General features: G+C 43.6%; 1 protein-coding gene across 1 annotated transcript; it reads right to left on the minus strand.

Moving 5' to 3' along the window:
• Positions 1-6137: 6137 nt before the first annotated feature.
• On the minus strand, positions 6138-14898 carry LOC115572319 (general transcription factor II-I repeat domain-containing protein 2-like). The gene is given in 3 exon segments (XM_030402253.1): positions 6138-6440; positions 12214-13746; positions 14710-14898. Coding segments are annotated over 3 exon segments (2025 nt in total).
• Positions 14899-16502: the final 1604 nt, after the last annotated feature.

The following is a 16502-nucleotide window of genomic DNA, read 5'->3' on the forward strand; positions in this document are numbered from 1 at the left end:
ATTTTCATCCGGCCCACAAGTGCCAAGCAGTACCGGGACAACCAGCGTATGGGCTGGCTGATCAGGCCAGACGCGACCCCCAGGAACATCATTCCCCAAAATGACCTGGATCCCTTCTACAGGCAGAGCAGGACGCACACCCATTTTCACCACCCCACTGAGCAGGTCAGAATGCAAGACCAGTTTGTATAATGGCACACGGAAAACTGACATACCCATGTCCCTTACGGGAACAAAAGAACCTGTATCCGTCTCATCGGAAAATGGCAGAGTAGACCCCACAATGAACGAATCAAATGCCGCCGTATACCGAAACATTACCGGGACTTTGTAATGGCTGCCCACGAGAGACACGTGACCCTTTGAAACAAACGGCAAAAATGATTTCAAATCAGGATTTAACAGAACGGACGATGGAACATCCCCACTCTGTTTCACAGCACCAGCTACTGGTGCAGCCATGGCAGCTGGCTTCACAAATCCGCCACCATGCGTAATATGTGCTTTACGTACGGGGCATTTTTCCAATGTCCTTTTTTGTTACAGAAATTAAACAAAAATCATACTCGCAGCCCCGAACCCCTCTCTGAACTCCAGGCCTGTCCCAGGAGGACACCCCCCCACTGGACCATCAGCACAGGCAGGGAAATCCCCTCTGCCTTTCTTATGGGTCAAAAAGTACTCATCAGCAAGAGCGGCCGCCTCTGCCGCCGTACTTACTTTCTTTTCACTAATGTACATTGCCAATCTTTCAGGGACCAAGTTTTTAAACTGCTCAAGCACGATCAGGTCACATAGCCCACCAAAGTCTGTTACACCCACAGCTTCACACCAGCGGTGAAAATGCGTCCCCAACTCGCGTGCAAACTCCAAATGAGATTTATCCCCTTTCCTCCAGCTCCGAAACCGCTGTCTATACGCCTCGGGAACAAGCTCATAACTTTTCAAAACCGCAGCTTTAACCTTTGAGTAGTCACCACTGTCAGGCGCAGGCAGTGAGGAAAATGCTTTCTGTAACAACACAACCCTTCGGGACTAACCGTAGACTACTCACAATATCACCGGAGTCACCTCCCCGGCCACCAGGCAATCTGCCCTCTTTGATGAGAGTCATCCTCTGAGTCTCCAAGTCCAATCTAGCCAACTCAGTGTGCTGTCTTCATTTTTCCAGTGCCACAGTCTTCTCCAAATCAGCTTTTCACCTCACCTGCTCCAATTCCAGTTCCTTTTGTTTCTCTAACTGGAATCTTAACATCAGCAACTCATTTTGTTGTCCAAACGTTAAATTTGAGCCTGCATCCTGCGCACCAACACTCACCGCAGCCGTTCTCTCATCAAGTGGCACAGTCGTGGACTTCAAAACACCCAGATCATACAAATTTGCCATCACAATTGCTTTCACATTTTCTTTCAACCTTTTATCCAAGACATACACGTTATAATGCTCTGCCAGTTTCAACAACTGTTCCTTTTTGCACTGTTCCACAAACTCCGCTGAGGGAGCCCTCACAAAATCTTCTACTCCTGCCATGATAACAGACGCGCAAAAAAAACAGAATCACCAAGGAAAACAAAGGAAGATACGATTATGACCTCAAACCATACCAGACAGTACAGTCACAAGAATCTCAGTGGATGGACACCCCAATCTCCACAGAAGCAACATTATTCCACAATCGGACGAGCCCCCAATTGTTATGGTCCGGCTCGGTGACCACAACAAAACAACCAAACGAAGAACGGATAATCAATAATAAACATGTGAATTTTATTTACAAATTAAGGAATAAGTGCGAACTGAACCATAACCAGAACACAAAATAAAAGGAAAAGCAAAAGTGGCTCGTGCCGAGCTTCCAGCTAGTGGTCAGGAGAGAGAGCCAGAGCAGACTGGATAGCCATCTTTTATAGACCAGGAATCACGGCTGCAGGTGTTCCCGAATCCCAGGCTCCGCCTCAAACTACCGCTACTGCAGGGGGGAAGGGAAACACACAGACAGCACAGACAGCCCTGGGCCGTCACAGTAGCTAGAGCAAGAGCGGCAGACTTGGCCTCATCAAATTGCTCCCGAAACTTCACCAAAACACTGATGGCGTTTTGCAGAAGAGTAGAGGCTTTCAGAATATCCGCGTCCTTAGCTTGCAGTAACTGTGAGGCAGCGTTTATACACTCAAGAATCTCTGGTCAGGGATATTTTGACGAGGGCTTTTATAATGTCTCCATATCTGTGCCTTAATGCAAAAAGCGCATCATGTCGAGATGACCAGCGAGTGGGACAGAGGTGTTTTAATGTGACAGTTCTGCTCTCTGGCGTCATTAACTCACTGAGGAGCGCCCATCGTGTGATACCGTGACCAAAAAAGTTGTACAGGTTCTCTACAGTGTCATAGAACTGCTTCACTCCAGGGACATTTTTAACAGAGTCGTTGAGAGCAAGGTTGAGGTTATGAGCAGCGCAATGAACATAACGGGCAAGGGGCTCCCTCTCTGTTATTCTTGCCTGTACACCTGAATACGCACCACTCATATTTGTGGCCCCATCATAGCCCTGTCCACAGCATTATAACAGATCTATTCCATTTTTCTCTATAGAGCCCAGGAATTGGTTTTCAAGCTCTGACACTGATGAGCCCACAGTCGCTTCAAAACCCAAAAACACTTAATTGATCTGTATATCTGTTGCACCATCCATGTCATTTTTAACAACAGTTACGTAACAGTACACCTGGCTTAGCTGGTCTATCTTTGACACATCTTGCGTTGTATCCATGATAATGGAATAAAACAGGGCTTTGTTTATTTCATTAATTATGTCAGCTTTCACACGTTGAGACAGGATGTAAATAATCTCATCTTGAATCTGGTGACTTAGGTATTCATCCCAACTTTAGTGGTAGAGGTGTAATAACTTTCCGAAAAACTCTGATTGTCGTTATCAGTGGGAAATGGACCTTTGGGTCTGCATGGGCCCATCTTAAGGATGTATCTTTTAATGTTGGCGTCCTGGATGTTTTCAGCAAAATTGGCCAGATCAGTCAGAAAACATTCCAGAGGAGGGTTTTCATCATCCGCATTTACTTAAGAAGGGGATATAAGCTAAGCGGCTGGGCTACTACAATTTACAACCACCAACAGTTTACAACTAACTCACACATTGGCCCTCATTTAGCAGAAAAACTTGCATACGACCATTTCCACGCAAACTTCGGCATTTATCAATTTGGACATGAGCAGAAGCTATGATCAGATCTCACGTCAGGTCTGAGCTCGTGTACACAAATCTTAGTCTGTGGATTTGCGGTGCAGCGCAGCAAAATCTGTCTGAGTCTGAAAATAACAAACCTCACCTGTCATTAAGCATAAGCAGTCACATATTTAGATCAGATCAAAATGGATTCTTAAAACGAATAAAACAAAAACATTTTTTTAAAAAGCCGTTTTTACTGATAGGCTACCACTTTTTTGTTATATAAAATATGATAGGCTAAATAACCTAACATGACAACTTATTAACGGAATACCTAATAGCCCCGCTGGCAAACCCCGCTACAGAGCAGGAACGCAGATTCAATAGTGTGCACACATGCACACGGGTCACAGTGGAGTGCTGCTTCGGGTTGCTGAAGGGCAGGTGGCTCTGTCACTGACCAGCAGGGGGAACGCTGCTGTATACCCCAAAGAAAGTGTGCAATATTATTGTGGCAGGTCAAGTTTTGCACAACATCGCATTCGTGAATGGAGCCTTTGATGTGCCGCGCAGCCAGATGAGCCAATGCCCATGGAACCGTGGCCAGCACAGCCTCCACTGGGGGCTATACGGAGGAGACAGGACCTCATTCATCGCCATTAAAACGTAAAGTTTACCTTAAACTCTTGCAAATGCTCTGCAGTATTTAATCAGTAATGTGAAGTATTGGTGGAATTGGCTAAAGGCATAATAAACACAGAAAACGGACAACATTTAGTCATTTTTACACTTTATTAAGGCTTTTTTAGAGTTTCATTAATTTCTTTTAATGTGTTATTTATTGCCTCAAGTGTGCCGACAACTGAGGCCAATAAACTGCATATTTCTCTTTGTTTGTCCAGGACCTCTGCCGTGATGATGTTTGGTCTGAGCGCAGCACCAGGGCCAGAGGGCACGCGCTCTGGGGAGGAGACCTTGCCAACATGATGCTGGTGCCTGGCTCTGATACAATACAAATACAATAAAAATGTATACCCATGTAACATGTGTAAGCCTAATTATGTGTAAGAAATGTGAACAGTCAGCGTTTGATAGATTTTACAATGCAAGCAAAAGGGGGTTGTTAGTTACCTTTATGCTCTGGCTCTGACGCAAGTGCGTCTGCGTCACCTCAGCCAGAGTCCGTTCCTCTGGCAACGCTGTTGACAGCCTCAGTTATTCTCTTCCATACAGCGTTTTTATGAGCTCCATTTTTCAGACTGCCAAAAAGCACATCTTTGTTTTGCTCACCTCGGATGTCAGGATGCCAATCTCCATCTCGGAAGAGTTTATTTTCTTGCCAGTGTTTCTTCTCTCCATGTTTGACCTCAGTGGGCGAGGCCTCCGAACTAGGAACATTTAAGGGCGTAACATGTTAATGACGATCGAATTCAGCAGCCGCTTTATCAAGACCCGATCATTCGTACGCTGCGATTGGTCAGCTACGAATGTATCATAAATCACGCGTGTGTCCTGTCGTACGACCAATTCTGCGCTCAGATCTGCGCCCGTTTTCACGCAAGATTGATAAATGAGGGCCAGTGTGTATAGTGATTGTTAGAATTGCTACCTGTAATTAGCCTGGCTCCCTGCCTGTGCTGGCAGTTTTGGCAGGCCTGAATCGCTGCCAACAAAAAAGTTTTGTTCATCTCCAGGAAGACGAACAAAATATGTGTCCAGTTTTTGTAACTTGGCTTTTTCTTGCTCTCTTTTTTCATTTTCTTTTCGCTTTGCCGTCCCACTTTTATGTTTATATGAAGTGCCACTCATGTTAACTTAGTCCGTAAAAATCTGTTGACAAGTGACTGATGATGACGTTGGTGGACGGTTGGTGACAAGTTTTACCCAAAATACACTTGGAGACAATAACGGCGATCCACTTTCCAAATTTGCACGTCACAAAGTTTAATGTGAGAGTGAAAATAAAGCCAGTCATGCAGCACAACATTTTATTCAATATTTTACAGCTACTACATCACTGAAGTCAGTCGGTCTTGTAAAGTTTTTAGCAACCATGACTCAATGCTGACTGGGGCAACCTATATAACCCCTGTATGAATCTGCATGACAGGTGATATTAAGCAGACTGCGCCCATACTCAGGGCTCCTCTGGGGACAAGTAATGGGATAGCCAGCCTTCTCCAGCTCCCCTGAGCTGTGGTAGAGGGCCCGGTTTCCTCAATTCCTGGGCCGGGGTCGTGCCGCCCTCCCAGCCCCCCCTCGAAGCCCGACCCCTGATACATGCATAATAAATAGATATTAATATTCAATGATAATGACATACGAAAGGAGGATACGAGATAAATAAGTGCCTGGGTGCTGGTACCAATGAGTTGACCCAATAATGAATAAGTGCTAAGATGGTTGAGGTGACACATAAAAAGAGTACTTAAAACACATTAGGATGAATAAAAAACACACTAGGATGCATAAGAACCCGAGGGTAAAAAGTGAAAGGTAAGTGCATAAAAGTCATAAGGATAAGTGCAATAAAAGTCAAAGGCACGTCTAGATATGTAAAATAAGGGTTTGTTTTATAAATATAAGTGCATAAAAAGGTAAAACAATGTATACACAATCATAAGAGAAATGTAAGAGGGGGCATGCATATCTTGTAGAGTGTGTATATTAAATCAAGTGCTGGGTTGTTGACCGGCAGGCATTTAAATATCATAGAATTATATATACAAATATATACGTAGATGAACAAGGCGAAGGGTTAGTGAGACAATGAAACAGGAATGTATACGAGTAATAGAACAACACTGCACACAAAAACAGCATTTCTTTAATATTAGTCATAAATATATTGATAGGGACGATACGACGATTCGTCACCATGGGGTTGATTACGGGGGCCGCAGGAGATGGGGTACCCGGTGCGGGAAGGATTTTTGTTTTGTAAAGCCACTAGTGGTCATTGAGGTTGTGGGGGAAGATGGTGCCCAATCCCTGGATCCAAATTCTTTCTGCTCTTTTTCTCTGCCCGTTGGTCCAGCGGTCATTGTTTTCAACTCCTGTGATGATGAGGTTATTGGTAGAGTGGGTTTGGAAATGGTTGACCAGGTGTGTAGAAAGTCTACCTTCCCTGATGTTACGTAGGTGCTTCTGGAGTCTGGCGAGGATGGTGTTATCTGTTTCTCCTACGTAGTGGTTATTACAGGTGGTGCAGGTGATGATATAGACTGTTTTGTGAAGTGAGTGAGTAGGTGCCTAGTGATGGGAGACCGGTTTTGCTATGTGGGTTCTGGTACAGGTTCTGATGTAGTGTGGGTTGTGTCCTGCTGTTGGCCGTGAATTTGGAGTGGACCAGAATGTCATGGAGGCTGCAGTTCCTACGGTGTGCGGCTATGACTCTGTGGTTTTGTAATGTAGGGCGTTGTTGTTGTGTATGTCTGTAATTGTTTTTGATGATGTGGTGTAATGCTGTGGTTCTGAGGGAAAAGTTGGCAACCATAGAACCCTGGACAGAAATCCCCTATGTTGTTTACACATGACATGATTTGGCGTTGAAAATGAGACAAATGTCAACGTCAACAAATGCAAATTTGAACCATGGAATCGTGCTTTTTTAGGCCAAGGCTTAGCGACAGGAAGTGCCAAAATTTCACACATTGTGCATCGATGCAAGGCCTATAACCTATGACTTATCGGGTGATGCTGAAAAATTCACCTGGGAAGTATCCTCTGGAAGTCGATTTAGACTTCTGAGTTAGGTTCGGGGGATGGAAATGATACATTTTTGAGGTGGTCTATCTCCTCAATGGATGCATCCTGGAGTAAGATAAAGACATATTTCGAGAGCTCTTCATGAGCTCTACAACATATGCCAATGACATGTATGTGGCGCTCTCCTGGAGCAAAGTCTTTAATGGAAAGAGATATAAGAAGGGGAGTAGAATATTCTGAAACGCCTCGAAGAGACGAACGCGAGGATACCCCACTTGTATTCCTTGGTTGTAGCATTAATGTTTATACAACTCCACTTCCATATGTTCATGTACATGTGTCTGAATAGATGCAAATGAGGAGGTGGGAAGTTTTCCCGACTCCACATTTGAGTTTAAGCAAATGAGGCCCCCCTTTTGATGTTAAGCACCATTTGTGGGGCCCTTCCTGTTGGTCTATATCAGGAGGTCCCCAAACCTTTTTCGGTGGGGGCCGCATCAACTTTCCTTTCTGTGGTGGGGGGCCGGTGTCAGTCTATAACAGGAAATGATATGGGCCAACTACCACAGTTCAGCTATTAAACACCAAGTCCTTACCACGGCACAGAACAATTCCCCATTAATCTCAATGTCCCAATTCAAAATGTTGCACCATAACTGCATATGAAAAACAATACAAATGGATCTACCATGTTAAATCAAGTTTATTTAACATTTAATTTATTTTCATTAATTGTATATATTAGTAACTGAGGAAAACATCAACACTTATAGAGAAAATATAACACTTATAACATTGAATGAAAAAATGCAATACTGCTGTTACATGACTTTTCCTAAAAGTGTCTGTATTTTAACTTGGAATAGTTTGATATGTTAACCTGTTTCGGCCATAAGCGGTCAAACTGACCACACATCACTTTGCGGGGTTTCATTTTTCCATTTTTCGCATGGTTTGCTGCTTTCATTGTCTCTCTTGTCTCTAACTGTGTTAGTGGTCTCCAGCTGTGCCTCTTTGTGAATTTACTTGTGAGTTAATAATTATATAGCTAGTTGTATTAAATAGCCTGGGTGTCACCAGGTGCCTCGCGATACGATACTATCACGATATTTTGCCCACGATAACAATAATATCACGATACAGCGATTCTGTGATAATCAATATATTGCAAGAAATTTCATCCACGATACATCACGATATCTGTGTCACTGAAGAAATTCAGAATTCATTGACTGCACTGAATCCATTTCACAGGAATTACAAAACATTGTCAATCAATTTCACATGAATGACAGCCAAGTAAACAAAGAGTGTATTGCACAGTGTCGCTTCTTAACACACACACTGACTACAACTATCATTAAAAAAATTTTTTTATTTTATTTGGTTGTATACCTATGTTTGAATAAAGATAAAGCTGTCCTCCGAAGAGGGGTGGTGGTGGTGGGCCAAAAAAAAAAAAATATTTATTTTTTTTCACAATTTTAAATATCGATATTTGGCACCAGTGTATCGATAACGTACCTCAAGACAAAATATCGCAATATATCATAGTATCGATATTTTGGCACACCCCTAACATAAAGGTGCTGAAATGATGCGACCCTGACTGTGTACCAGCCAAGGAATAATGTCTGCATCTTGAGCACCTGCACACAGGTGTGGGCACCTTTAGTGGGGAGAAGGCAATACCAGAGTCTGTGATGTACAACAACAGCAAGTATGGCATGGACGTCCCGGACCAGATGGCGAAGCCATACTCCGTCAAAGGCGGAAAGATAGCCAGTGGCGGTCTTCTATAACATCCTCGACCTGGCTGGAATCAATGCCCGCATCTCATTCAAGGAGCACCAGCAGCAGGAGAGGCCGGAGGAAAGTCTTGCAGCAGCGGGCAGAGGAGCTGAGGGCAGAATACATGGAGGGGAAAGGGGCTGCGGCAGCCGGCACAAGGTGGGCAGCAGCGAAAGCAACCACCGCAGCAGCAGCAGCAGCAGACACGGACACGGAGGCAGTGCCGGTCCGAAAGAGCTGCAAACAGAACCAAACCTCGGACACTTGAAATGCCACAAGCCCGTGTGTGGTGACTGTGTGAGGAGAGCCGAATTAATCTGAGTAGACTGTGACCAGTGATCACAACAGCTCTTTTTTTGTTTGAGATCAGCTCGTTTCCAGCTTTTTCGATTATTATTATTTTTTTTAACTTATATATTATTATAAAATCATTCATAATCAAATAAGTTACTTTTAATTGTTCTAACTTTTCACTATTCAATTATTGTGTAAATATGCAAAAATAATGGTTTACTATGTTATTAATAAATGTATAATTAAACTTGTTAAAATGTACATGTACATAAGAAAAATATATCATGACATAATGAATGCATTCATCATTCAATCGGGTATTTACATGAGAGATTATAGAGTTTAAAATCTAGCAGTCCAAATGACCGCTTACGGCCGTTCAAGTAGTTTGTAGTCAAGTAGTGGATTTCCGGCCTTCTGAAGTCCAGCTGACACTTTGGTTGAATCAGAAACATATAATTTGACCGGATCTAACTCTTGGGTCGTGTAAAGCGCACTGTTATCCCTTAACCAAAATATAGATCATTAAGATTATTTCGATCAGATCTGATTGGAATGAATCCGTCACAGTTGCTGATAAACTGATTCAGTTCACCCACCAGGCGCCAGCACACAAATTCCCCCACATTTGGTGGATGACGGGTGCTAATTTCGATCCCTGCAGTGTAATGAAGACATACATTCATTCTTTCCCCGTTACATAGTTAGATATGATTATCGAGAGCTCTCTCTCTCTCGCTCTTGCTCTTGCAACGAGGATGGCGCCCGACACTGCAACACGTTGCCAAGCTCTATAGGAAATGCTATTTTAAAAAAATAGGCACGTTTAGAGAGATTGTTTGGGATCGTTAAGCGTGCCACTCCAGTTGTTTAGTTTGTGGACCCCTGGTGTAGAGGAAGACAGTATAAGATGGCAGAAATGCAGCCTTTGGTCGGGAAGAAAGGTACAGCGAATTCTGTGGTGTTGAACCACTTCAGTTTCGAGAAGTCTGAATTGGAACAAACAAAGATATTGTGCAAGATATTTCAAGGGAACACAAACAATTTATTTAATCATTTAAAGTCCACACACAGAGTAATACATGACCAAGCAGTGAAGGAACAAAAAAACTCAAAAATGAAAAGCTACTCGACTCCTGCCACCGCCACACAGGCCTCAATTAAGGACACACTTTACAATGCCACCACATATCCACCACATATCCACCCAGCTCCCACAGGCATAAAGAAATAACAGATGCCGTCACATACATGATTGCCAAAGACATGTGCCCTATCAACACCGTAAGTGACCCGGGGTTCTAATAAACTGATTAACACATTGGACAAGCAGTATGTGTTACCATCACGTCACCATAACAGCAGAATTGTTCTGCCTGCCCTTTATGAGGAATGTTGCAGAAAAGTTGCAAAAGAAGTGTCAACAGCATTATATTTTGCCACCACAACGGACCTATGGTCGAACTGCACCGGGATAGTGTTTATTTTTTATTTTTACATATTATTTAATTCATTTTATTGATATATTTTTCTCTTATTTATTTGCATTTTTCTTGTTTTTAGGTCAAACTTATCGTGTTAAAGAAATACCAGAGTTCAAAGTTCAATAAGTGCTTGATCTCAAATCAATTAATAATCTTCTTTAGTAATCGGGATTACAATATCAATCAAAATAATCGTGATTCCGATTTTTTGCAATAATCGAGCAGCCCTGCAATATAGTATAAAAAATACAAAATACATAGAAAGCTCAAATAAAGAAAAAAACATGTAGTCTTTAAACTATTTGTGTGCTTCAGTGTCTTTTTGTATTTCTGACGACATGCATACCAATATCAGCTGATAATATCAGGCACCAATCATGGTTTTCATCTATCAAATAACCACATATTGATTTTACATTACTTTGTTTGGTTTGTTTGTAAGTATGTGATTCTTGTATTACACTGTATTTACCCAGTTCACCCGCCCAGACGACTCAACCACAAACTAACTAACCAGCCTGCACAAACCAGGTGTGGAGTCGCCGTCAAATGAACTCAACCTTTCCACGCTATTTTCCCCAGAAGGCCCACAGCTCACGCTATTAGAGAAAGGACTCACCTTCATCCCAAACCCGCACAACTGGGACCGTGGGGAACTCCAAAGGGACCTCCACCAATATCACGGCAGAATCAAACTCATCGACTACTTCTACTCCAAACCCGACAGAACCCCCACCCCATTCACTAACTCATCCAACTGGGAACCACCACTTTCCCAGTTGGGAAGACTTGATCTGTGCCGACAGACGGGCCCTGCGCACCTATCGACCCCCAGCAGATGTCCCAGACAATCTCACTGGGGCCAAGTGCAGGGCTCTGAAAGAACTCACACAGCACCCAAACATCATTATCAGAATGGCAGACAAAGGTTCAAAAATAGTCATCCTAGACAGGCAACAATACCTACTGGAAGCCAACAGACAACTGCTTGACACTAAGTACTACAAACCCATACCGGAAAGCATCCAACCCGACACACAGACGAAACTTAGGACAATTATAACATCACTCCACGACAACAGACAGATCACCGCTAAACAACGTGATTTTCTTTTTGGACCAGACGACCCACGCCCCCGCCACTTCTACCTCCTTCCCAAAATGCATAAAGATCCCCAGACATGGACGGTTCCCTTTGAAGTTCCTCACGGTCGACCCATAGTCTCTGATTGCAACAGTTGCTCATAAAACATCTCCCGCTTCATTGACCACTACCTTGGCCCCCTCTCCACTAGACAGCCCAGCTACATAAAGGACACTTACCACTACTTGGAAACAATCAGACCCATTACTATCCCCACCAGTGCCTATCTGTTCACCATAGACATAGAAAGCCTTGACAGCAAAAGACCAGACACAGCGATCATACAACTCCTCCAGATATGCCTCACCAGTAAAGACTTTCTCTTCAACCACAGACATTACTTAAAGATACACGGGACAGCCATGGGACAAAGATTCGCACTATCCTACGCACATTTTTAAATGAGCGAATGGGAGTGAGAAGCACTTGCCAAATGCAACAACAAACCCTCTTTCTTCCTCCATTTCCTAGACGACATCATTGGAGCCTGGCCACATGACATTTCCGTCTTCCCCAACTTCATTAACAAGTTAAACAACCACCGCTCATCCATTAAACTCAAATACACAATAGATGCACACCAGGTAAACTTCTTGGACACAACCGTTTTCTTCGAAGCAAATTTGTCCTTCAATTCTACATCACACTGCAAATCAATGATTTCAAGTTGCATGTCAACGGGCACATCAGAAGCTCTGACTGTGAATGGTGAGCGAAAAACTGCGAATTCTGTCTCGAGTTCGCTAAAGACCTGAAATCGTTTCTCAAACTCCCTCAGCAACCCTGAATTCTTGTCTTTGTACTGTTTCACGTCAGGATTAATGCTTGCTGCGCACACATCTCTGAGACAGGGAAAATGAGCAGGGTCACCGCTTGCCATCTGCGTCTCCCTTAACGTGAGCTTTAACTTGAATGCACGTATGCTGTCATAATACTGTGTTACAATTTTTTTGCGTCCTTGCAACATTTTGTTCAGATTATTCAAGTGCTCTGTAATATCAACCATAAATGCAAGGTCCTGCAGCCAAAGTGGGCACTGTAATTCCTTAACAGGTTTTCCTTTTTTCTCCATGAATTGTCCGATTTCCACACGGAGATCAAAGAAGCGCTTCAGCACAGCACCTCTGCTTAACCATCTTACTTCAGTGTGGTATGGCAGACCATGGGTAATGTTACAGTCACTGAGAAGGCTGTCAAACAGACGATGATTGAGACCTCTGGCTCGGATGAAATTAACAGTTCGGACAACCACCTCCATGACGTGATCCATTTTTAACGCCTTGCAACATAATGCCTCCTGATGCAAAATGCAATGAAATGTCCAAAAATCATCCCCTCCATTTGTGGCTTGTACTTTCTCTCTGAACTTTGTCACAACACCTGCCTTTTTCCCGATCATTGACGGCGCACCATCAGTAGCCAGGCTTACGGCGCGGGACCAGTCCGCCCCGACTCTGTCCAGCGCTCCAACGACGGAGCGGAAAATGTCCTCAGCTGTTGTGGTGTCGGTCATAGGCACCAACTCGAGAAACTCCTCTGTGACAGTCAAAGTTTCGTCAACTCCACGAATGAATATGGCCAGTTGAGCGATGTCCGTAATATCAGTACTCTCATCAATTGCAACAGAAAATGCCAGAAATGACTCCGTTTTGCGTTTTAGTTGGCTGTCCAAATCTGCCGATAGTTCCGAAATCCTGTCTGCCACGGTATTTCTCGTCAAGCTAATATTGGCAAAAGCTTGTCGCTTCTCAGGACACACAATTTCGGCAGCCTTCAGCATACAGTTTTTGACGAAATCCCCCTCACAGTATGGCTTTGAGGCTAATGCTATTTGGCTTGCAATTAAGTAGCTGGCTTTCACCGCAGCATCAATGACCTCTCGGCTCCGGGTGAAAACAGATTGCTGTTTCCTCAGACCCGCCAACAATTAATTTACCTTCTGTTTTCTCAGTTCTCCGTGCAAGCTGTTGTATTTTTCACCATGCTGAGTTTCATAGTGGCGCCGAATATTGTATTCCTTAAGCACCGAAACTTGCTGCATGCACACCAGGCACACGGGTTTCCCATTCACCTCCGTGAACATATAGGAAGAGGTCCATTTTTCTTGAAAAATCCGACACTCTGTGTCCACTTTTCTCTTTTTTGACAAAGACATTTCACTGAAGAGGGTGCCAGGGTCAACAGAAAAAGCGGGTAAAGCAATAGAACTGACTAAAACACAGCGCCACTAGCTGACAATATAGGAACTGCAGATTTTAAAGAAAATTAAGTTTATTCTTATTTTTTTCAATAATGCAGATTTATCCCGCGGGCTGGACTGAACCCCCTGGCGGGCTGGTTCCGGCCCGCGGGCCGTACGTTTGACACCCCTGATCTAAACAATGCATAGTGTTAATTGTACTCCACTCATGACTATTAAGTTTTTGTAAGATCTGTTGTTGGTAATTGTTATTTGGAAGCAAAGCAATTGTCCTGAATTGTTTTTTGTATTTGTAATGCATTGAATTAACAGTTTCTTGAGAAAATGCACAATGTCTCTGCTTCTGTTGTTCAGTGTTCACAGTGGCCCTAAAAAACACACAAATCCCTCATTCATTTTCTGTTTTCAACTTACTGATAATACATGGATAAATTGAAGCCATAGCAGAGAATCAATATTCCAGATTCCCATCTAAAGCTTCCATATTCCCATCTATGAAGTGTTATGAAACTATTTAGCTGCATTCTAGATTAACATCTTTTGCTTCCACATTTCAATCTACAACAATAGCATGTCGTAGATGAAAAAGTGGAAGTTAAAGCTAGTTAGCTGCATTCCAGATTAGCATATTTAGCTTCCACATTTCAATCTACAACATGCTATTGTCGTAGATTGAGACGTGGTGCTAAAGCTACTTAGCTGCATTCTAGATTAACATCTTTCGCTTCCACATTTCAGTCTACAACAATAGCATGTCGTAGATGAAAAAGCTTTCAATGCAGTCTGGACAATGTCTTTGCGTACCCGTGATGTTACCCGTTCCTCGGGCATCAGGTATACAGACGTTCTCTTCTAGATGAAGTAATCTTCCGCTGCTGTGGGCATCCGCCAAAGTCTTACTTCACACTTCAGACCTAGTTTAAGTTGCTCGGGGGACTTGTTACTTTTAGTGGAGAAGTCCAGCTTCTTCTTCGATTTCGGTTTTGGCTGATGATGGGGGGTTTGGGGGGAGTCGTCCTCTGATGATGAAGACTCGTGTTTATCTCTGTATTCCATCGTCTTCCTTCTCTTTTGGGCCATCTTGACCATCTCCGACTAGGAGGACAAAGAGGAGCCTGAGCTGGATGCATCGTCCAGGACAGGTTCCTCTTGCTTGGAACTGGTCTCTGGGGTGTCTTCGGTGTGATCTTCACCCAAAGTTGACGAGTCATCTGAGCTGTCCTTTGGCTTGTTTGATTTTGCCAATGCCTGTTTAAGGGCCTTCATGCGTAGTCGCCTGGTTTCATAATCCATCTCTTTATCTTGGAGCGCCACGTTGAATCTTTCTGCAGTTGCCGGATCGTGGCATATGGCACGTGCCACCTGGCTCCGCTCCTTCTCTGTCAGGTGATGCTTGGCCTGTAAACACAAATGAAGACATGTGTGTCATCATCTGAAAGGCTTCCAAATTCCCAACTGCCACATCCAGATTCGGATCAAGTAAGCTGGAAACTTGGAAAATTATAGATGACAATTGTGAAGTACTTAGCTAAATTTCGGGAACGATTCCATGACTCTAACAACTATGACATTCCTGAGTACTTACCTGAGTGGAGACACTGCTCTTCCCATCTTCCCAAAGCTGATCGTCCCCGTCAACCCGCTATGGGCCCAGGCCATGTGCAGGAAAAGAGCAGGCTTGACGACCGCCCTGCCCAAAATTGTGTGAAAGACATGGGTGATGCCGTCTTTGTTTAAGCAGCAGTCGCCCAATGCCAGTTTACGCAGCCACTGGTACTCTGTCTGGTTGAGACAGAGGGCGGCCTGTCCGAAAGACCCAGACATTTTGTGCTCGTCCACCTAGGGAGAAGATGCAGAAAATTAGCTTACTTCTGTGGATAGGCAGATTTCTCTCTCTTCCAAAACATAGTTTAAATACTTACCAGAATCCAAAACTTTGTACCATCGCTCCAGGAGTCTGCCCCAACACCTGCTCGCGGGTCATGTTCGTGAAGACTATGGACCGGTGCCCAGTCAAGATACTCAAGTACCCTATGACGTAGCCCATCAGCTGGCAATGCTGTTTTCCATGGCTGCCGTCGTCGGGCAAGAGTTCTACAATAGATAACACAGATACAAGAAGTTTAGTGAAGTCAGGTTTATGTTAATTCTCCTCTCTCTGTCTACAAATTTAAATATGCACTGAATTGTACTTACGAAACAGTTCTGGGATTTTCACTTTTGCCGCCTTGAGGAACTTGACCTCACTGCTTACTTCTAACTGTTCATCTGTGAAAATAGTGTCATATACCACCCATTTTAGAGGTTCAAAATCCCAATTTTTGAGATGACAGAATATAAACACAACAATAACACAATAAAGACATAACACATTACCTGTCTTTTTTTTTGAAACCTTCTGTCTGTGGATGACCACCTTTTTATGGACGTTGGCGAGGAGCTGCTTCAATTCGTAGAGGATCTTGGGGAAGTCAGCCGGTAGGAGTTTGCTCTCCGCAGCGAAGGAGCACTGGACATGTTTTATGAACTGTTTGACGTTGTTCATCATATTGCGCACGGTCGTCGGCACGTACCCCTTCTGCCGCAGGTACAGTGGCCAACTACAAAAGAAGGTAAGCAGGTAGAAGTGATGAAAGCTACCTACCTACCTACTTCACAGCACCTAATTCCATTGTCTGATCATTCTAACCAAA

The sequence above is a fragment of the Sparus aurata genome, chromosome 21 (assembly GCF_900880675.1).
Source record: "Sparus aurata chromosome 21, fSpaAur1.1, whole genome shotgun sequence".
Taxonomy (NCBI): Eukaryota; Metazoa; Chordata; class Actinopteri; order Spariformes; family Sparidae; genus Sparus; species Sparus aurata.